A 23080-nucleotide genomic window follows, 5' to 3' on the forward strand; every position below is an offset into this window, starting at 1 on the left:
CTTCTTCATGCGAGCGTCATCGACACAAAGGTGCGATTAGCCATAGAATGCAATTGTAAGCGTAAAACAAAGAATATTTTTTGATGACAAACACATAAAATGAGTGAAATAAAGACAAAAATTAAAAGGCACTTGGCTTGATCTTATTCTTGAGGATGGGTCATGTTTTTATTCTACCCTGTGTGTATGTGCGTGTGGTGTTACATTTGAATGAATGAAAATGTCATATATTGCAAATATGTTTTATTCTTATCTAATGAGCCAAGGGTAGGATTAGCTATAGTACAGGTGATTTGAACATTGCCATGGTCTTATGTAAAATATGTATTTTGAAGAACTGTAACATTCTTGATAACTTTATTATTTTATTTTATTTTTAATGCTGTCACAAGCCTCCACGATGCGGAGCTAAGGTGGTGTTTGTTGCGGATTTTCTCAGCATACACAATTTGTTTGAGATGACTCCAGAGATAAAAGTCGATAATAAAATGAAAAATAAAATAAAATAAAACATGTCCTGTGACTTGACTCACCCTGTAGAATGTTACTGTCCCTTTTGTCTCTTTTTCAAAGGCAGATGCAAAAACAGTTCATTATAAAAAGACTTACATGTACATTACATTTACAGCATTTAGCAGACGCTCTTATCCAGAGCGACTTACAAGAAGTGCTTTGTCAATCTAGAGAAAGTATCTTTGCTAGTTACCAATAGCTTAGAGAAAAAGACAGTCCTGAGCTCAGATATTGCTAGAAACAAATATGTCACTGCAGACACCAAGAGAAAAAGAAACAGAGTTGAACGCAGAACTCTGTGCCATTCAATGCAATACAATAACAGTAAGATACAATACAATAAACTACGATACAGAGTGCAGTACAATAAACTTTAGACTTAAACATAGTTAATCAGTATGTCCCTGTGTCTGTCTTCTGAGCAACTTGCTGAGGCTGTAATTGCAATCATATTACCAAATGGAAAGAAATACTGTTTTCTTTTTTCACTTTTAATTATTGAGCATAAGTGTGAAGGACTGGGCTATGATATACAGGCGTGCTGCTGGTAGTAAGAAGGGCTAAACTGCTTTGACAGTGATGCTCTGATGTTAAGGGGTCTGTTTTGCAAAATATATACAAGATTGCAAAACGTTCCAACAGCTAAACAGTTTTCCGTGCAGTGTTGTCGTTTATAAGATTGTGACGTAACAGGTACAATGGGCATGTACGTTTAAAAGGATAACAAAGAGCTTGTTCATTTCCTTTTCTTCATATGTAATGTAAGAGCTATGCTGATTCAGGTCATTTTTGTTGTATGGACAAATACAATTCATGAATTAAGGTCTGAGAATTTCCAAGTTTAAAAACATTACATTTAATAGAAATGTTTTTAAAAGCAAAAAAAATCAAAGATGCACTCAGTGCTTTTCTATGCTGCTTGCAGTTTAACACAAAACCAGAACAATGTGATATTGTTTGAGGAAACCCTTAGCAGTGAACTACTGAGCTTAAATTAGAGGTAACTTAACCCAGATTGTGCTGCATTCTGTGTGGCACAGCTGTTTTGTGCACAGTTGTTCCCACAGGACAAACTGAAAGTGGTTCCCAGCACCCGTGCTGTCCAAGATGGCTGCAGAAAGTTGCTGGTTGGTTGATTGATTACAGAGTTGTAACTGACTAATGCTTTCCAGACCAGCTATGTAAAGAAACAATGCTTGTTCTGTAGAGAGGTCTATGTGCAGATCTCGGTTTGTTGTAATGTGGCACTTAGTCTGGTGGTGTGTTCCATGTACTTCTTTTGTTGCAGCTTCCTTTTTTTATTTTTTTCTCCTTTTCCATGAAAGGTAGTTTTCAGTATTGAAATATACATATATGTAATATAATTTAATTTAATTGCCAGAAGTTGTGAACATATTTCACAGACATTTTTTTTTGGTACGTCATCATTTTAGCTTATGGATCCTGACACACTTTTAGCAGAAGTTGAGAAACTGACCAGATTTAAGAGCAAATAGCATGGTAGACATATGACACAATCCTGCACAAAATAATGCCTGAACCACTCTGGAGATAACTTGCCTGGTAACAGAGTGTGTGCCAAATCACACATACCCACAGATGATTAACCCATATCAGTCAATCAGTCAGTCAGTCGGTCTTTATTTTGATTATGAAGTGGGTGGCTCTTATTTACACTGTAGCCAATCAGATTACACAAGGATTGAAAAAAGTGGAAATGAGATTTATCAAGTAAAACAAATGAAAATCAGCAAGACAAGAAGACCTATTAAAAAAAAGAAAATTACAGAAAATACAGAAAAAAAGAAAATTACTGCTCAAACAGGAAACTATAAAATGTCAATCACACATACATAAAACACATTAAAAACTAAAATAAAAAAATATTTACTAGAGTAGGACAATAAATGAATTAATATCAACTAGTTACAATTAAATAGTGAGATAAAATAAAAATGAAAGAAAAAGGTTTAAACAAACAATTACAGGCTATCTAAAGGTGGTTACAGACAAAGTTTAAAATGAAAAATGGTATTTAAAAGGGAAGTATTAATCGATGTAGCAGCTTGGCAATCCTTCTAACTGCTGTTGTATGAGAACAGATGGAAAATGACTAGCTTGAGCAGGATTTCAGATTGCTAGATATAACTGGCATTGAATTTATAATGGCCTCCTCTGTCTTTGAGAGGTTCCATGTTTGGCGAATTCCCCCCTTGTTTGTGGGTTTGGAAATTGTAATCCAAAGAAGTGAAGAGTGATTTGACATGTTGAGATTCTGTTTCATGTTTGAAGTGATTTTATTACATGTTTAACAGTAAAATGTTTTTCTTACAAATAATAATTTTTACTTGTTGTTTTACTTTTTTTGGTTTGTTTTTAAATTAATATGTTGAGGGTGTAGTGGCTGGAATGAAACAGGGGATCTCTTAAAAGCAAGGCTCCAGACTAATGTCTTCCTCTTGTATCATAGACAGTAAAATAAAGTACAGGAGCTCTGCTCTAAATGGTTAGCTTGCCTACTTTGTTATGATTGGATATCTACCAAAGCAGTTGAAAGAGATGGTAACATCCTTCTACAAGTTCCACCCCTACACAAGTTCCGTCTCATGCAGGCTGTCTCATATTAGTTTGAGCCAGAGTCTGATATGAACAAACTGAAAATAAGGATTTTGTTACAATATTGCATTATCTTGTAACAAAGGAAAAGGGCTGAAATTCTAACAATGTGTTTTAGGAAAAGCTGAGAAAAGTGATTTCTGTGGGAGAGAGTTACTCCCCTTTAATGTGTCCTTTGGGTTTTATATAACAAATAACATTTTTACTTTGTGTTGTAACTGTAAAATTTCATTTGACATTCAATTTGTATAAAGTAAAAATGTTCCTTAAATGTCTATTCATGGAAAGTACCCACTATACAAAAGTACTGGACTATAGTAGGCACTTTACAAGAATAGAGTTCGACTTACGTGCCATTACATTTTTAAAAGCAATAAAATGTTTTTTTTTTTTTCTGTGAAAAGTGAAGGGTACTTTAACCTAGGATATGTTAAGTGTACTGTCAAATTGTTTTGATTTCCCTGCTCAAACGCACCTGCTATGTTATGTATGTACAGTGTCTCCAAATAGTATTCAACCCTCTGCAGATTTTGCAATTTCAGCAAGTGGCAAATAAGTTAGAGCCTTCAAACTTTGAACAAGAGTAGCATTTATTAACAGATGCCTAAATATCATCATCATCATCATCATCATCATCATCATCATCATCATCATCATCATCATCGTCGTTGCCCGCTAGTCCAAACAGGGTCGCGGTAGCAGTTGGGAGAGCAGAGAATCCCAGATGACCCTGTCCCCCGCAACTTCCTCCAGCTCATTCCCGGGGACCCCAAGCCGCTCCCAGGCCAACTTGGAGACATAATCCCTCCAGCGGGTCCTAGGGCGACCCCGGGGTCTTGTCCCGGTAGGCCGTGCCTGGAACACCCCCACCAGGAGGCGTCCAGGGGGCATCCGGATCAGATGCCCGAACCACCTCAACTGGCTCCTCTCAATGCGGAGGAGTAGCGGCTCTACTCTGAGCTCCTTCCGGATGACCGAGCTCCTCACTCTATCGCAGAGCGTGTAGCCCGCCACCCGACGAAGAAAGCTCATTTACGCCGCTTGTATTCGCAATCTCGTTCTTTCGGTCATTACCCACAGCTCATGACCATAGGTGAGGGTTGGGATGTAGATCGACCGGTAAACAGAGAGCTTCGCCTTTTGGCTCAACTCCCTCTTCACCACTACAGTCCGGTACAGTGACCGCATTACTGCTGCCGCCTGTCCCAGCCTACGGCCGATCTCACGATCCCTCTTCCCATCACTCGTGAACAAGACCCCAAGATACTTAAACTCCTCCACCTGGGGCAGGTCCTTTCCCCTTACCTGGAGTGGGCATGCCATCCTTTTCCGGGCCAAGACCATGGACTCAGACTTGGAGGTGCTGATCCGCATACCAACCGCTTCACACTCAGCTGCCAACCGCTCCAGCGAGCATTGGAGGCATCCATGTGATTCCGCCAAAAGAACAACATCATCTGCAAATAGCAGAGACGCCACCCTCCGGCCTCCACACATAATGCCCTCCTGACCCCGGCTACGCCCTGACACTCTGTCCATGAATATCACGAACAAGAGTGGAGACAGAGCACAATCCTGGCGAAGTCCAACGCTAACCCTGAAGGAGTCTGACTTAATGCCGAGTATACGGACACAGCTCTCACTCCGGGAGTACAGAGATTGGATAGCCCGGAGTAGTAGCCCCGGCACCCCATACTCCCGGAGGACCTCCCACAAGATATCTCGAGGAACACGGTCATAAGCCTTCTCCAAGTCCACAAAACACATGTAGACTGGGTTGGCAAACTCCCATGCCCCCTCAACAATCTGTGAGAGGATGAAAAGCTGATCCATTGTACCACGGCCGGGACGGAATCCACATTGTTCCTCCTCAGTCTGAGGTTCAACTATCGGTCGGAGTCTCCTTTCCAGCACCTTGGCATAGACTTTCCCAGGAAGGCTGAGCAGTGTGATACCCCGATAATTGGCACACACCCTCTGCTCCCCCTTTTTAAAAATAGGGACCACCACCCCAGTCTGCCAGTCCAAGGGTACTGTTCCCGAGGTCCATGCAATATTGCAAAGGTGTGTTAGCCATGACAGCCCCACAATATCCAGAGCCTTAAGCATTTCTGGACGAATCTCATCCACCCCCGGTGCCTTACCACTGAGGAGCTTACCAACTACCTCAGTGACCTCCACCAGGGAAATGGAACTTGACACCCCAGAAGCCTCTTGCCCTGACTCCCGTGAGGGAGGCACGTCTCCCGGATTAAGAAGTTCCTCAAAGTGCTCCTTCCACCAACCGACAATATCCTCATTCGAAGTCAGAGTTTCTCCACCCTTGCCGAATACAGCTTGGGCGCAGCCACCCCGACCCCTCCTGAGTCGCCGGACAGTTGTCCAGAACCTCTTTGAGGCCGAACGAAAGTCTTTTTCCAAGGCCTCACCAAACTCCTCCCATGCCCTGGATTTTGCTTCTGCCACCGTTGCAGCTGCCACCTTTTTTGCCTGTCGGTACCTATCTGCTGAATCGGGAGTCCTTCGGGCCAACCAGTCCCTAAAGGCCTCTTTCTTCAGCTTGACGGCCTCCCTCACCACCGGTGTCCACCAGGAGGTTCTTGGGTTACCGCCCCGACAGGCACCCACAAGCTTTTGGCCACAGCTACGCCTGGCAGCTTCCACAATGGAGGTTTTGAACAGGGTCCATTCAGACTCCATGTCCCCTACCTACTCCGGGACGTGAGAAAAGCTCTCCTGGAGGTGGGAGTTGAAATCATTCCGAACAGGGGCCTCTGAAAGTCGTTCCCAGCACACCCTCACTATTCACTTGGGCCTACCGGGTCTGACCATCAGTCTTCCCAGATGGTGATCAGTTGACAGCTCAGCACCTCTCTTCACCCTAGTGTCCAGAACATATGGTCCCAAGTCAGATGAAACGACAACAAAGTCGATCATTGACTTTTGACCCAAGGAGCTCTGGTACCATGTACACTTATTAGCATCCTTGTGTTCGAACTTGGTGTTCGTTATGGACAATCCATGCCTGGCACAGAAGTCCAGTAACAACTCACCATTCGCGTTTAGATCGGGCAGGCCGTTCTTCCCAGTCACGCTTCCCCAGGTCTCCCAGTCATTGCCAACGTGAGCATTGAAGTCTCCCAGTAGGACTATGGAGTCTGTAGGCGGGACCCTTTCCAGAACCCCGCCCACTCGCTCCAGGAAGGCCGAATACTCTGACCTGTTGTTTGATGCATACGCACAGACAACAGTCAAAGTTTTCCTCTCTGCGATTTTAATTCGCATTGAGGCGACCCTCTCGTCCACCGGGACAAACTCCAACTGCCTGGTCACCAGCCGGGGACTTGTGAGTATCCCCACACCCGCCCGGCGCCTCTCACCCTGTGCAACCCCTGAGTAGGAGAGAGACCAACCCCTATCTAGGAGTTTGGTTCCAGAGCCGACACTGTGGGTGGAGGTGAGCCCAACTATATCTAGTTGGTACCTCTCAACCTCCTGCACAAGTTCCGGCTCCTTCCCCCCCAGTGAGGTTATATTCCATGTACCAAGAGCTAGTTTCTGCTGCAGGGGCCTAGGCCAACTAGGGCCTCCCCGCAATCTCCCACTGCCAATATGGCACTGCACCGCTCCCCCATGCTGAACCATGCGGGTGGTGGGCCCACATGGCCTCCCCGCGCTGCCTCTTCGGGCTGAGCCCGGCCGGATTACGTGGGCTTACGTTACAAGGTTCAGCATGGGGGAGCGGTGCAGTGCCATATTGGCAGTGGGAGATTGCGGGGAGGCCCTTGTTGGCCTAGGCCCCTGCAGCAGAAACTAGCTCATGCCTAAATATTACAAACAAAAAATATAAGTTGCTCAATTACATTTTAAACATAAAAATTAGGATCAATTATTATCCAAGCCCTAGGTTTCATATTTTGTGCAATAACCCTTGTTTGCAGCTACTGCTATTAATCACTTTTTTTTTTTTTTTACAAGACCTAATCAGGCCGGCACAGGTCTCTGGAGTAATCTTGGCCCAGTCCTCCATGCAGATCTTCTCCACGTTGTCTAGGTTCTTTGGGCATCTCTTGAGGACTTTGATTTTGAGCTCTTTCCACAAGTTTTCAATTGGGTTAAGGTCAGGAGACTGACTAGGCCACTGCAACACCTTGATCTTTTCCCTCTTAAACCAGCCTTGGTTTTCTTGACCGTGTGCTTGGGGTTGTTGTCCTGTTGGAAGATGAAATGACAACCCATCTTAAGATCCTTGATGGAGGCGCGGAGGTTTTTGGGCAAAGTCTCCAGGTAGGCTGTGCTATCCATCTTCCCGTGGATGTGAACCAGATGGCCAGGCCCCTTGGCTGAGAAGCAGCCTCACAGCATGATGCTGCCACCACCATGCTTGACTGTAGGGATAGTCCGTTCGGACAAGCCTGGCCTCGGCACGGGAGGAAACTTTGAAAGGCTGTCCAGGCTGTGGAAGGTTAACAGTAGTTCTGTAACCCTTCCTCTTCTGGATGATGCTCCCAACAGTGAAGACAGGTAGGCAGGTAACTCCTTGGAAAGGGTTTTGTACCCCTTGCCAGCCTTGTGACCCTCCACGGTTTTCTCTCTGATGGCCTTGGAATGCTCCTGAGTCTTTTCATTGTTGACTGTATGAGTGCTGTTCACTTGATTGGAGGGACTTTTATAGTCAGAAAAGGCGGGAAAAAACAGATCATAAATCCAAGCATGTGAAGCTCATTGTTCTTAATACCTCAATTACAAATACTTGAGGGAACCAAATAGAATTCTGGTCGTTTGAGGGGTTGAATAATAATTGACCCTCTGGTAAATTTAGCTAAATTTTTTTTAAATAAACAGAGGAATAACATTTTTTGCTGCAGTGCATTTCACAGGTCCAGGCCAATCTACTGTGCAAATTTCACAGTGCTAAGTTAACTCCAAATGTGTAAACCTGCAGGGGGTTGAATACTACTTGGAGGCACTGTATGTATGTATGTGTACATACACACATTTGTTGATTGCTTGCTATTTCAGTTCAGGCTTGGCATGGTGGAACTGCTGCCTGTGCCAGAGTCCACTGAAGTCATAAGGGAACTCATTAGCCATGGGCTAGACCGGAGTGCATGTTTCAGGGCCAGGAACCACCACCTGCTTGAGGAGAACCAGAGACTAAGGAGTGAGCAGGAACACATGACAGCAGAGTAAGTCATCCTGACACAGATTTCACTTTGAAACTGGTCCTTATATAATCTTAAAGATGTTATATTGCCTTAGGCAAAAGGCTCTCACTCAAGAATGTGCATTTCACTTTGATATTTAAAGGAAAAATATATATTTTATGAATTAAAACAGGTTGTATGAATGAGGCTGAAAAATAAGCTGCACATTGTCAAATCTCAAGTTATTTTGTTAAGTATTTTTATTATTATTAGTTCATTATAATGATTCTTGTTTTTTGGCAAGAAAAACATTTGAAATAAATTTGCATTCAGCACAAATGTGAATCTACAACCATTGCACTCTTAAATTGTGTCTAAGGATGAAAGAATTTATTAGTAAATAATAACAGTAAATAATGATTATTCAATGATAATGTGTGTGTATATAAAACAAAAGCTTAGTGAATTGGATTTTTTTTCCTGCATGTTAGACCTTTGAAAAATAATGTTTAACAGTCATTATGGGTATAGCCTACTTAATGTCTCACCCATCTTATCCTAGAAGCCCAACAAGTTTATTGCAAATGAATGACAATGGATCAAGCTCAGTTATTACAACCCCATTTCCAAGAAAGTTGGGACGCTGTGCAGAATAAATAAAAATAGAATGCAGTGATCTGCAAATCATGTAAACCATGTTTTTAAAGGAAAATACTACAAATACGACATGCACTATATTGCCAAAGGTATTCACTCACCCATCCAAATCATTGAATTTAGGTGTTCCAATCACTTCCATGGCCACAGGTGTATAAAACCAAGCACCTAGGCATGCAAACTGCTTCTACAAACATTGGTGAAAGAATGGGTCGCTCTCAGGAGCTCAGTGAGTTCCAGCGTGGTACCGTGATAGGATGCCACCTGTGCAACAAGTCCAGTTGTGAAATTTCCATGCTACTAAATATACCACAGTCAACTGTCAGTAGTATTATAACAAAGTGGAAGCGACTGGGAACGACAGCAACTCAGCCACGACAGAGCAGGGTCAGCAGATGTTGAGGTGCATAGTGCACAGAGGTCACCAACTTTCTGCAGAGTCAATCGCTACAGACCTCCAAACTTCATGTGGCCTTCAGTTTAGCTCAATAGCACTGCTAGAGAGCTTCATGGTATGGGTTTTTATGGCCAAGCAGCTGCATCCAAACCTTACATCACCATGCACAATGCAAAGCGTCAAATACAGTGGTGTAAAGCGCCGTGACTGGACTCTAGAGCAATGGAGATGTGTTCTGTGGAGTAACTAATCATGCTTCTCCATCTGGCAATCTGATGGACGAGTCTGGCTTTGGCGGATGCCAGGAGAATGGTACTTGTCTGATTGCATTGTGCCAAGTATAAAGTTTGGGGGAGGGGGCATTATGGAGTGGAGTTGTTTTTCAGGAGTTGGCCTCAGTGCCTTAGTTCCAGTGAAAGGAACTCTTGATGCAGACCAAGAGATTTTGGACAATTTCATGCTCTCAACTTTGTGGGAACAGTTTGGGGATGGTCCCTTCCTGTTCTAACATGACTGCACACCAGTGGGCAAAGCAAGGTCCATAAAGACATGAAATGAGTGAGTTTAGTGTAGGAGAACTTGACAGGCCTGCACAGAGTCCTGACTTCAACCTGACAGAACACATTTGGGATGAATTAGAGCTGAGACTGTGAGCCAGGGCTTCCTTGTGGAAAGCCTTCCCAGAAGGGTTGAAGCTGTTACAGCTGCAAAGGGTGGGCTGACATTATATTAAACCATATGGATTATGAATGGGATGTCACACAAGTTCATATGCGTGGGAAGGCAAACGAGTGAATACTTTTGGCAGTATAGTATATCAAATGTTGAAACTAAAAAATTTTTTTGAAAATTGTTTTTTGAAAAATGTATGCCCATTTTGAATTTGATGCTAGCAACTTTCCAAAATTGTTGGAACGGGACATGTTTACCACTGTGTCTCATCACCTTTTATCAACACTCTCTGAGCACTTGGGAACTGAGGAGATGGACTACTGTAGTTTTGAAAGTGAAATGCTTTCTCATTCTTGTTTGATGTGGGATAATATTTGATGTGGTATAATAACATACCATTATACAATAATGATGTGGGATAATAACATTTTTGTGTGCATGTAAGGCCTAAAAGGGAAACCAGTTCTTTTTCATGACACTATAGCTGCAGTGTGAATAAAGTTAAAGTAGAAATTCTCAGCCAGATCTGTGTGGCTCTACTGTGCTGTTTTTTTGCTTGTGTTTTCAAGATACATAGTTTAGCCTCGAAACGTACAGAATGACACTCATTCAAAGAAAATGTTATGTCTTACCTAAAGGTTGGAAGAACAGTGTTCAGTAATGTGTCAGGCATGTACCCATGATTCTTGTTTTTATAAAATTGTTTTATACAGCTTTCTGTTTTATTGTTTTATACAGCTGTGGTCAATTTCTAAAGTCATATGCTGAAATCAAACAAGAACTCTGGTAAATCTGGAAGTGTAAATGCTTCATCTTTTTGTTAAAGTAATCTGTAGTATGATGATCTAAATAACAGTATAAAGTGGTTCTTTTATCTTGTCCTTTTCTTATTTTTTCATTGCATCTTAGACAGAAGAGCTCTTTTCTTGCAGTAGTTAAAAAAAAGGTAAAGAAGGACTTTTGCCACTATAATTGCTGACAAATTTCAGATTTAAAGCTGCTGTTCTCAATACATTTTAATAATTACTTACAGCTTTCACTACACCATAGCATCTCCTTACAACTTCTTATGCATCATGGTCACTGGTATCATTCATAACTTATTCCATGTCCTCACTGTACATAATGATTTCACATAAGAAGCACGTTTTCCTGCAACTGTTGTTGCTAGGGAACTCTAAGCACACGAGACACAAGGTTCCTATTTTTCCAAAGTGAGTCATAATGTTCTGGGATATATTTTCCCAGAAAAGGGGAAATTTCTTTTCCCTTTTTTTATTTTATTTATTTATTTATTTTTACTTTTACAAAAGCCATGTGTCTGCATATGAGGTAATGTCACATTATGACCCAAAGAGAAGGAATTCTTGGCTGTATTTTATATGTGTGTAGCTATTATGATTGTGTCTTATTTGTCTGATGCTACTGAATGACAACACCTCCCAGATAATAGATTTATTATTAGGCTTTGAAATCCACTATTGCTGAATGTAGTAATCTGCTATTTTGATCAGAATCTGCTAGTGATATTTTAAAGTCAGTCAAAACAGTTTCTCACCTATTTACAGAAAACAAAATATATGTAACTCAAGACCTTCATAATCAAGATTTTTTTCATCTTTAACATATTCCTTCACAGAATGGAGAGGTATGCCCAGGGAAAGGAAACTTTGGAAAAAGATCTGTACAGTCGCTTTGTGCTGGTCCTCAATGAGAAGAAGGCCAAGATCCGTGCCTTACAGGAGAGGATCAAACAACTGCAAGACATTGTTGAGAAAGAAAAGCAGAGGTACAGACGAATAAGATCACAGTTTGAAGTGAGGGGGGCCTAGGGGGTGACATGCCATAGGAGTAAAGGGACCCTACACAATAGAGGCAAAATTAAACTTGGGGGCTGGGGCTGCTTCTAAAGGCTTAGAGGATTTCATTTAACACTGTTATGGCAAAAAAAAATAATAAATTGAGATGAAAACTATTGAAAAACTATAGGGGCAAACCACAAAAAATATATTGTGAAACTATTATGCATCAATACATGACAGGGTGGTTTCCTGTCTTTTTTCTATACTTAATATTTTTTTTTTTGTTTTCTTGAGGTTTTTATTATTTTCTATGTGTCGTACTAGATAGTTTTTATGAATCTAGAAAGTCTTTTGAAGATCTTTGTTGGAGGAACAGCAGCTCTCTGGGGGACACCGAGGAGATCCAGATGGGGAAGTGTGCTGATGCAGATGTGTAGTTTCGCCAGCGGGTGTTTCGACATGCGCTCCTGACGATTCTTTTTGGCAAATCTCTGCTCTTTATTGCCCAGTAAAATGGATGGCCTGCTTCTTCTAAATGGGATGAGCAAGAACTTTGCATACTCTGCAGCCCTTTGCTCTATTGAGACCTGGCTCAGTAAATCCATCCATGACAGTGAATTACTTCTGCCAGGGTTTCATCCACTCTGAGCAGATTGTGTAACAGAGCTGTCAGGAAAAATGAAAGGTGGCGGAATTTGCTTGTACATTAACAAAGGTTGGTGTAAAGACATCAGAGTGCTGAACAAATACTGCAGCCCAAACCTTGACTTTCTCCTTCATTCTGATCAGTGTTTACATGCCACCCCAAGCTAATGTGAATGATACTGCAAACCCTGGCCAACCAGGTCTGGAACAAAAATGTACAGAATCACATTTTGTAACCCTACAGATCAAAATTAAACCACAAACTGCAAAAATATAAGCAGCATATTAATTGTCCCACCAGGGATAATAACACACTGGAACACCGGTACACCATTGTTCAAGACTGCCCCCTGGGCAGCTTTGGGGCACTCTGATCATCTTTTTCCAACCTGCAGGCAGAAATTAAAATCTGTAAAGCTTATAGTACAAACAGTGAAGAAATTGACCAGAGACGCAAAGCAAGAACTGCAATTTTGCTTTGAATGTACCAATTATAGTGTTTTTAAAGCTGTAACCTGCTGAACTGGCTGACACTGTGACCTCTTATACCAGTTTTTGCGAAGAAATGTGTGTGCCAACCAAGACCTTGTGTTAAAGGCCAAACTAAGACAATTTTGTCAGGCCAAGATTGATGCCTACAGATTGTCCCTGTATACACAGACCAGAAAGAAAGGAAAGAGTGGCTAAAACCTATATGGAAAAAGCTGAAAAACAGGTTAGCATCAAACCCTCAGGCTGCACTAAAGATTTGTAAAGTGGATGTGAGCCAGCTCTTCCAGAGACAGAAGATCAGAAAAGCACCAGGTCCAGTCAGTATTTTCCCCTCCTGACTCCAGATCAGTGGATGATGGAGTCAACATGAGACTGAACTACATGCTGCAACACCTTGATTGCCCAGGGTCCTATTTGTGGGTTTCAGCTAGGTTTTCAACACTATTTTCGCAGAAATCCTCTCCTCCAAACTCTCCCAGCTTACTGTATCCCCAGCCATCTGTCAGTGGATCACAGTTTCCTGACAGACAAACAGCAGCTGGTGCAGTCAGAATAACTTGGAGCTGAACATGCTCAAGACTGTGGACTTAGCAGACACCCCTCAGCACTGCTCCTTCTCACAATATCCAACAGCCCTGTGTCAATTTTTGAGACCTTCAAAGTTTCTTCAAGAAAAGACAAGTGGGACACCAACATCAACTTCATCCTCAAAAAGACCCAGTAGAGGATGTACTTTCTGCAGCAGATGAGGAAGTTGGGTCTGCCGCAGGAGCTGGTGAGCCAGTTTTACACTGCAGTCATCCATTACGGTCTGGTTCAGAGCAGCCATAAAAAAGCCACAGAAGGCACAGATTGCAACTGACAAAAAAAAGTCAGCTGAAAAAAATCATTGGTGGTCCACAGGCCTCCCTCCAGGACTTATACTATTCAAGAACCAGGAAACAGGAAGGGAAAAATAATTACAGATTCCTGGACACAACCTTTTTCATACATGATGTAGATTACTGTTGTTTGCACCACCACACACACTTATGTACAATCCCAATTCCAAAAAAGTTGGGACACTGCGTAAAATGTAAACAAATGTAAATAACTCAATTCAATGATTTGCAAATCTCATAGACCCATGTTTTATTCACAATAGAACATAGAACACATATCAGATGTTGAAAGTGAGACATTTTACCATTTCATGAAAACCATTAACTCTTTTAGAAAATGATGGCAGCAACACATCTTAGAAAAGTTGGGACAGAACTGTGTCTACCATTGTGTAGCACCCCTTCTTCTTTTAACCATCTGTAAATGTCTGGGAAGTGAGGAGACCAGGAGGCCGTTTTGGGAGAGGAATGTTGTCCCATTTTTGTGTGATGTGGTCTGCGCAACAGTCCTGGGTCTTCTTTGATGTTTTTTTTTTTTCATGATGCACTAAATGGTTCCTTTGATGAAAGGTCTGGACTCCCAAAAGTGTTCTCTGGACTCTGTGCAGGCCAGTCAACCTCTTCCACACCAAACTCGCTTGTCCATATCTTTATGGACCTTGCTTTGTGCATTGGTGCACAGTCATGTTGGAACAGGAAGGGGCCATCCCTAAACTGTTCCCAAAAAGTTGGGAGCATGAAATTGTCCAAAATCTTTTGGTATGCTGAAGCATTAAGAGTTCCTTTCACTTGAACTAAGGCGCTAAACCCAACACTTGAAAAACAACCCACACCATAATGCCCACCAAACTTTACACTTGGCACAATGCAGTCAAACAAGTACCATGCTCCTGACAACCGCCGAATTCAGGGTCATCCATCGGATTGCCAGACATAGAAGCGTGATTCGTCACGCCAGAGAACACGTCTCCACTGCTCTAGAGTCCAATGGCGGTGAGCTTTACACCCCTGCATTCGACGCTTTGCATTGTGCATGGTGATATAAGGCTTGGATGCAGCTGCTCAGCCTTGGAAGCTCATTCCATGAAGTTCTCTACACACTGTTATTGAGCTAATCTGAAAGCTGCATGAAGTTTGGATGCCTTCTAGGGATTGACACTGCAGTAAGTTGGCAAGCTCTGCACACTATACGCCTCAGCTGTCATTTTACATAGCCTACCACTTTGTGGTTGAGTTGCTGTCGTTCCCAATCACTTCTACTTTGTTATAATACCATTGATGGTTGACTGCGGAATATTTAGTAATGAGGAAATTTCATGACTGGACTTGCATCCTATGGTACCACATGGTCTGCATGCCTAGGTGCTTGGTTTTATGCACCTGTGGCCATGGAAGTTATAGGAACACCTGAATTCAATGATTTGGATGGGTGATTGATTATAGTGTACACTATATTTCCAAAAGTATTCACTCACCCATTCAAATCAAGAAAAGATTAAGAGAATCTAGGAGTCCAAAAGCTAGGAATAATAAAAAAAAGCATTATAACTGGGAGCATAAATATTTTCTAATATCACTGTTCTGCCAAAAGTATTATTATTTTACCAGAGTTTGAAAATTCCTTTATATGTTTGAATTTTTATTAATTAAAATTGCTGCCCTCCTACTTCTCCCATCTCCAGAAGCTGTTGTATGACCTATCTGGTTCTGCTACAGTGTCTTAGATAATCTGGCTGTTAAATGTGTTTCCTGATCGAACAAAATGTTGTATTTTTTTAGATTTAAGATACTGCAGAACTTTTTTCTTCCTCACTGGATGATGTAGACCTCTAATGTTCCAGAGCACAACATTTAGGTCATCAGTAGTACACCTTACCATATTAAACACCTTTTAACATATACCGCAGTGATGAAATTACTACTTACAATGATATTGAGAACATTGACTCCAGAAAGAACAAAACAAAAAAGGAGTAACAAAGCCACCCAACAGAAGTAACAGAAACTGTTAAACGGTTGTATGGCGTTAACAGAATGTAAAGCTGGCGCTAAAAATATTCACGACAGCAGAGCGAGAGCCGCTAGAGGAATGAAAGTGTCTGCAGTGACAAAGGCGTCAGAAAGGATAAAACTGCAGGACTATCAGCTATATCTTAATATAGCAGAAGGGAAACAGATTACACATTACATTTTAATGAAGCACAAGTCCAGAGGCCTGACAGATATAAAATAACTTATCCATAAATTCTAGATATTTTTAAGGAATGTAACTAAAAGTTCCTAAGTGCTTCAATGATATTACCTTGTGTGAAATACCCTTAAGATGCAAGTTGCACTCAGTCCCTTGTAGGGTGGAAATCCTGCTGCGAATGAAAGCCAGTGCTTCAGATCTTCTAACTCACACTGGCCCTCTGGAGAATGGCTGACAAGCACTGCTGGATAGACGAGGGCGAAACAAATCCACAGTTCGACGAGCAGCCTTTTGTATTCGTACCCAACCCTGGTTACGTACCACCTCAATGCGAACCCTGTCCTGGTATTTGAAGAACCTAGCTATGATAGCTCTGGGTCTTATTTTGCACACGGAGTGCCAACTCCGTGTGCCCCCGCTCCATCTCCTGTCCACCTGGAAACTTGATGTTGAACAACTCCGGAATCACTCTGCAGAGGAATGAGAGCAGGTCGCCCTGCTTGCATTTCTCAGGAAAGCCTACAAAACAAAAGTTCTTTCTTCTGCATCTGTTCTCGATATCGTTCAGCTTATCCTTCAGTAGCTCAGCTTCACTTCGAGAGGCAGGGGGATTGCTCTTTAATTCATTGTAAGCATCTTCCACAAAATCCAAATGGCTTTTTTCTTGTAAGCTGACAGAGCAATTCCCTAATGCATGACTCCTAGATTCTCTCAATCTTTTGATGATATGTACTGTAGATGGTGCAATATCCAAAGCCTTTGCAATTTTACGTTGAACATTTTTCTGAAGTTGTTCCACAATTTTTAGACAGTTTTTCGCACATTGGTGAACCTCTGCCCATCTTTGCTTATGAGAGACTCTGCCTCACTAAAATGCTGTTTTTATACTAATGTGAGTTAGTTGCAAATTGTTTCTCCAGCTGTTTTTTTTATTAGTACCACTTACTTTTCCGGCCTTTTGATGCCCCATCTTTTTTGAGATGCGTTGCTGCCATCAAGTTCTAAATGAGTTAATGTTTTTCATGAAATGTCCCATGTACAACATCTGATGTGTTCTATGTTCTATTATGAAAATAAATATAGATCTATGAGATTTTTTTAATTTACATTTATTTACATTTTACAGTGTCCCAACCTTTTTGAAATTGGGGTTGTATATTGATTGCCCCTACATAATCTGTATGTTGCTTATAAATTGTGGATTGTCTGTAAATATGTACATTATGTCAATCTGAGCTCAGGACTAGCTTTCTAACCTATTTGTAACTAGCAAAAGTGCTTTCTCTAGGTAGACAAAGCACTTTTATAAATCGCTTTGTAAGTCACTCGAGCGTCTGCAAAATGCTGTAATTGTAAATGTTATATTACTTGCACACAAAGTCTGCATGTTGCTTATCTACTGTGCATACTGTGTATATTGTACAGTGTGTATGTAATGTGCCAACAAAAGTCAGATGCTCGGGGTTTGAAAACATAACAGCAACTAACAAAATGAAAGTCCAGAAATGTAGTCAAAAACAGGCGTGGGTAAGATCCAAAAATCGCAGCAGTATGATAACAGTAAGCATAACACGATGTTAAAAACCTAAAGGGGCAAGCAAAAGACATAGTCAGTGGAACAAGCAAAAAGGTCAAAAACATGAATTAGAAAAGTGTAGTAAACAAACCGAAGGGCAGAGTAAAAGGCAGAGTCGAAAATGCAAAAGTAGTGGTCAAAAACAGAATATAAACAATAGAATAAATGCTCAGTAGTTCACAGTGGAAACAATACCTCACTAACAATGCCCACCGCTCCGGGCAAGTGTGCTCACTAGAGTGTATGTGGTGTTTCACTTCACAGCTGGGTTAAATGTGGAGGTGAAATTCTTAAAGGAATAATAATATATATAGTGTGTGATGTGATTTTTTATATATATATATATATATATATATATATCCATCCATCCATCCATCCATTTATTTATTTTCCAAGCCGCTTCTCCTGTCAGGGTCGCGGGGGGGTGCTGGAGCCTATCCCCATCTTCAGGCGGAAGGCAGGATACACCCTGGACAGGTCGCCAGTCCATCGCAGGGCAGACAGACACAGACAGTCACTCGCACACTCACATCTAGGGGCAATGTAGCATGTCCAATTGGCCTGACTGCATGTCTTTGGACTGTGGGAGGAAACTGGAGAACACGGAGGAAACCCACGCAGACACAGGGAGAACGTGCAAACTCCACACAGAGAGGACCCTGGTCGCCCGGCCGGGGAATCGAACCCAGGCCCTCCTCGTTGTGAGGCGACATCGCTACCCACCGCGCCACCGTTTTCTCTCTCTCTCTCTCTCTCTCTCTCTCTCTCTCTCTCTCTCTCTCTCTCTCTCTCTCTCTCTCTCTCTCTCTCTCTCTCTCTCTCTCTCTCTCTCTCTCTCTCTCTCTCTCTCTCTCTCTCTCTCTCTCTCTCTCTCTCTCTCTCTCTCTCTCTCTCTCTCTCTCTCTCTCTCTCTCTCTCTCTCTCTCTCTCTCTCTCTCTCTCTCTCTCTCTCTCTCTCTCTCTCTCTCTCTCTCTCTCTCTCTCTCTCTCTCTCTCTCTCTCTCTCTCTCTCTCTCTCTCTCTCTCTCTCTCTCTCTCTCTCTCTCTCATATATAAAATTTAGTTATAGTTTGGCATGATTTTGTTCAGTAACTTTAAAATAAAAACATTTTGCAAAATGAGACTTTAAAATACTCAACTTACTGAAAAACTCCAAGTTCCTACTTCCTCAAATGTCAGGTGGCACAACCAACTTTTATTTTGACATGCTTTTATGATGCACCAAGGTATTGTAAGAGTCGAAGTGACCTTCATGGTGCATTTTATCATGAATTTTACCGTGGTCAGAAGAATTTAGTATGTCATAGGGTAAGACCTCAGGAAAGCCATTAACATTTGTTATTATTATAGTAATGTTTGTTTTAAAAAAATAGAAACTTATGTTCAAGATCAAAGGTGTCTACATGTGTCTAAGTAGAGATCTGTTTAATTTGAAATTAGTCTGAAAAGTCAAGCGGCACAATCAAAGTCAAATGTTGACTTGCACTAACTATATGCAAAATATAAAATGCACAGACACTTTATCAGGATCACTTACTCTACACTCATTGTCCATTTGATCAGTTCTCCTTAACATACAGAAGCATTTTGTAGTTTTAAAATTACAGACTGTAGTCCATCAGTTTCTCTGCATACTTTCCTAGCCCCCTTACACCCTATTCGTCAATGATCAGGACAATCAACAGCTTGTTGGTGCTGGTACAAGTCGATCAAACAGAGTTTTCAAATACTGTGCCCCTTCAGTGTCCACAGCATGTTAAGCAACTGCCCATCCTGTGTGTCTGATGCTGTTGCTTTAATTGCCTTGATCGGGTGCCCACTACTCGTCAGCCTTTTGGACTGGTTTGACCACCATGGAACTTCCCGCTGTACAATTCTGTTCAAACCTCACTTGCGTAAACCGACCATTCTTATGATGTTACTGCTGCTGCACAGACTCTAACTATTTAATTATAACCTCACCTATTTTTCCCCTATTTCTGTATTTTAATATTTTATGCCTGATTTGCTCATGGGACCTTTGCCTGGATTTTTCTGTAAAGCTGGTTTGTGACAACAGCTGTTGTAAAAAGCACTACACAAAAACGTTTGACTTGACTTAGCTATTAGAAATTCCTCAGAGATGATGGCTCATCTGTTGTTGCACAATTTGTATTAGTCATCCTCTAGTTCTCCATTAGTAGTCACAGGATACTGCCTACAGTATGTTGTTGATTGGATATTTTTGGTTGGTGTACTTTTATCAGTCCAGCAGTGACACTGAGGTGTTTAAAAACTCCAGCAGCACTCCTATTTCTGATCCACTCATACCACCACAACACACACTAACCCACCACCACTAAGTCAGTATCACTGCAGTGCTGACAATGATCCACCACCCAAATAATACCTGCTCTTTGGTGGTCCTGTGGGGGTCCAGACCATTGATGAACAGGGTAAAAGGGGGCAAACAAAATATGCAGAAAAACAGATAGACTACCATCTGTAGAAATAATACATACTCCTGTATGATAAGTAGAGCTGATACAGTGGACAGTCTGTGTAGATATAAGGAGATGTATTTAATCTCAGATGTCTTTGTTTGTCTTCTCAGAAGGAAGAGAGAAGCTTCTGGCAATGGAGAAATTTGCCTTACAGATCACAAACCTGAAGAAGAGAGCGACTATGGGAGCACGACAGAAGAGGAAAGGGAAGAGGATGCAAAAGCACCTCCTCTGAGGCCTTCCAATCAAGGTAGAATGACGTTACCTTTGAAAATTTTTGACTGTATATTGCTGTTAGAACAGAGAAAAGTTGCTTTACAGGAAAATGAAAAAACATTTATATGTTATATGATTTTATACTTTGTCATTTTAGATGGTTTTATTGCTAATAAGGTGAAGGATAAATTGGAACAATTTTGACAGTGGGGAAACCCTCTAAATGGCAGAATCAATTAACAGTATTCTATCCGAACTACTGAACTGGGGAAATGTTAGGAAATTGCCTTAAACAGAGCTGAAACAGTCCCATTCTATCTCAATGCTAATACAGTGGGGAAAAAAGTATTTAGTCAGTCACCAATTGTGCAAGTTCTCCCACTTAAAAAGATGAGAGAGGCCTGTAATTGACATCATAGGTAGACCTCAACTATGAGGGACAAAATGAGGGGAAAAAAATCAGAAAATCACATTGTCTGATTTTTAAAGAATTTATTTGCAAATAATGGTGGAAAATAGGTATTTGGTCACCTACAAAGAAGCAAGATTTCTGGCTGTCACAGACCTGTAACTTCTTCTTTAAGAGGCTCTGTCCTCCACTCATTACCTGTATTAATGGCACCTGCTTGACCGCGTTATCTGTATAAAAGACACCTGCCCACAACCACAAACAGTCTCCACTATGGTGAAGACCAAAGAGCTGTCGAAGGACACCAGAAACAAGATTGTAGACCTGCACCAGGCTGGGAAGACTGAATCTGCAATAGGCAAGCAGTTTGGTGTGAAGAAATCTACTGTGGGAGCAATAATCAGAAAATGGAAGACCTACAAGACCACTGCTAATCTCCCTCGATCAGGGGCTCCCCATCTCAGCCCGTGGGGTCAAAATGATCACAAGAACGGTGAGCAGAAATCCCACAACCACACGGGGGGACCTAGTGAATGAACTGCAGAAAGCTGGGACCAACGTTACAAAGGCTACTGTCAGTAACACACTATGCCGCCAGGGACTCAGATCTTGCAGTGCCAGACGTGTCCCCCTGCTTAAGCCAGTACATATCCGGGCGCGTCTGAAGTTTGCTAGAGAGCATTTGGATGTTCTGGAAGAGTATTGGGAGAATGTCATAAGGTCAGATGAAACCAAAGTAGAACTGTTTGGTACAAACACAACTCGTCGTGTTTGGAGGAGAGTGAATGCTGAGTTGCATCCAAAGAACACCATGCCAACTGTGAAGCATGGGGGTGGCAAAATCATGCTTTGGGGCTGTTTCTCTGCAAAGGGACCATGAATGGGGACATGTATTGTGAGATTTTGAGTGCAAACCTCCTTCCATCAGCAAGGGCATTGAAGATGAAACGTGGCTGGGTCTTTCAGCATGACAATGATCCCAAGCACACTGCCAGGGCAACAAAGGAGAGGCTTCGTAAGAAGCATTTCAAGGTCCTGGAGTGGCCTAGCCAGTCTTCAGATCTCAACCCCATAGAAAAACTTTGGAGGGAGTTGAAAGTCTGTGTTGCCCGCCAACAGCCCCAAAACATCACTGCTCTAGAGGAGATCTGCATGGAGGAATGGGCCAACATACCAGCAACGGTGTGTGCCAACCTTGTAAAGACTTACAGAAAACGTTTGACCTCTGTCATTGCCAACAAAGGATATATAACAAAGTATTGTGATGAACTTTTGTCATTGACCAAATACTTTTTTTTCCACCATTATTTGCAAATAAATTCTTGAAAAATCAGACAATGTGATTTTCTGAATTTTTTTTTCCTCATGTTGTCTCTCATAGTTGAGGTCTACCTATGTCAATTACAGGCCTCTCTCATCTTTTTAAGTGGGAGAACTTGCACAATTGGTGACTGACTAAATACTTTTTTTCCCCACTGTACATCTGAATGGCACAGTGATGTAATTTAGGGGTGTTGCAGTTAGCACAAATGAACAGGAGAGCGGGTTGGTGATGGTGAGGAGGAGGCCCTGATGGTCAGTCTTCAGCAGGATGGAAGGGCAATCATTATCTCAGGAAGAGTCAAGAGACAAAATTAGTTCTGCTCAGGAGTATGACCGTAATAAATATGATTTCCTGCAGAGTGTGGCTGGTGACTCTGGCAGATCTATCTATAACAGCATAAACTAAAAGGAGAGAACCAGAAGGTAACATAGATATGAGATTACCCTGAGACACTGGGATCCCCCCACTCCACCGTCAAAAAACCTGTGTGATTGCGTGAAGTGGTGGGTCAACAGCACCAACATCTCAGTTTACCATAAGCCTCTATGCCCATGAACCCCTGGATCTCCTGCCTTTATCTAAAGGGGAAGGCTAATTATCAAAAGCTAAACTAAACAAATATGTTTTCAGTCTAGACTTGATACTGTGTCAGAGTCCTGAACATTAACTGGGAGTTTATTCCACAATTTGGGGGCTTTCTAAGAAAAAGCTCTTCCACCCATTGAAGTCTTCTGAATTTTAGGAACCAGTAGAAAACCAGCATCCTGGGATCTGAGTGAGCGAGGCGGTTCATAATGGGAAATAAGATCTTGCAGGTACTCCGGTGAGAGACCATGCAGGGCTTTATACGTCAATAAGAGCATTTTATAGTCAATACGGAATTTGATAGGAAGCCAGTGTATTGCTAATAAAACTGCGCTGATTTGATCAAATTTTCTGGTTTAAGTGAGTACTCTACCTGCAGCATTCTGAACTAATTGAAGTTTATTTAGGTTCCTGTTGGAGCATCCTGACAACAGTGCATTACAGTAGTCTAGCTTTGAAGTTAGAAAGGCATGT

General features: G+C 41.8%; 1 protein-coding gene across 4 annotated transcripts in view; it reads left to right on the forward strand.

The window, feature by feature from the left end:
- xrcc4 (X-ray repair complementing defective repair in Chinese hamster cells 4) overlaps nucleotides 1–23080 on the forward strand; it is a 57525-nt gene that overhangs the window by 13031 nt on the left and 21414 nt on the right. For 3 of the 4 annotated variants that reach the window (XM_017693788.2, XM_017693789.2, XM_017693786.2), the window contains exons 4-6: nucleotides 8152–8318; nucleotides 11642–11791; nucleotides 20183–20322. In XM_017693788.2, the coding sequence (XP_017549277.1) occupies nucleotides 8152–8318; nucleotides 11642–11791; nucleotides 20183–20322 (457 nt within the window). The remainder of the gene's footprint in view (nucleotides 1–8151; nucleotides 8319–11641; nucleotides 11792–20182; nucleotides 20323–23080) is intronic. The other variant, XM_037547302.1, reaches the window with a different exon arrangement.

The sequence above is a fragment of the Pygocentrus nattereri genome, chromosome 18 (genome assembly GCF_015220715.1).
Source record: "Pygocentrus nattereri isolate fPygNat1 chromosome 18, fPygNat1.pri, whole genome shotgun sequence".
In the NCBI taxonomy this organism is placed as follows: domain Eukaryota; kingdom Metazoa; phylum Chordata; class Actinopteri; order Characiformes; family Serrasalmidae; genus Pygocentrus; species Pygocentrus nattereri.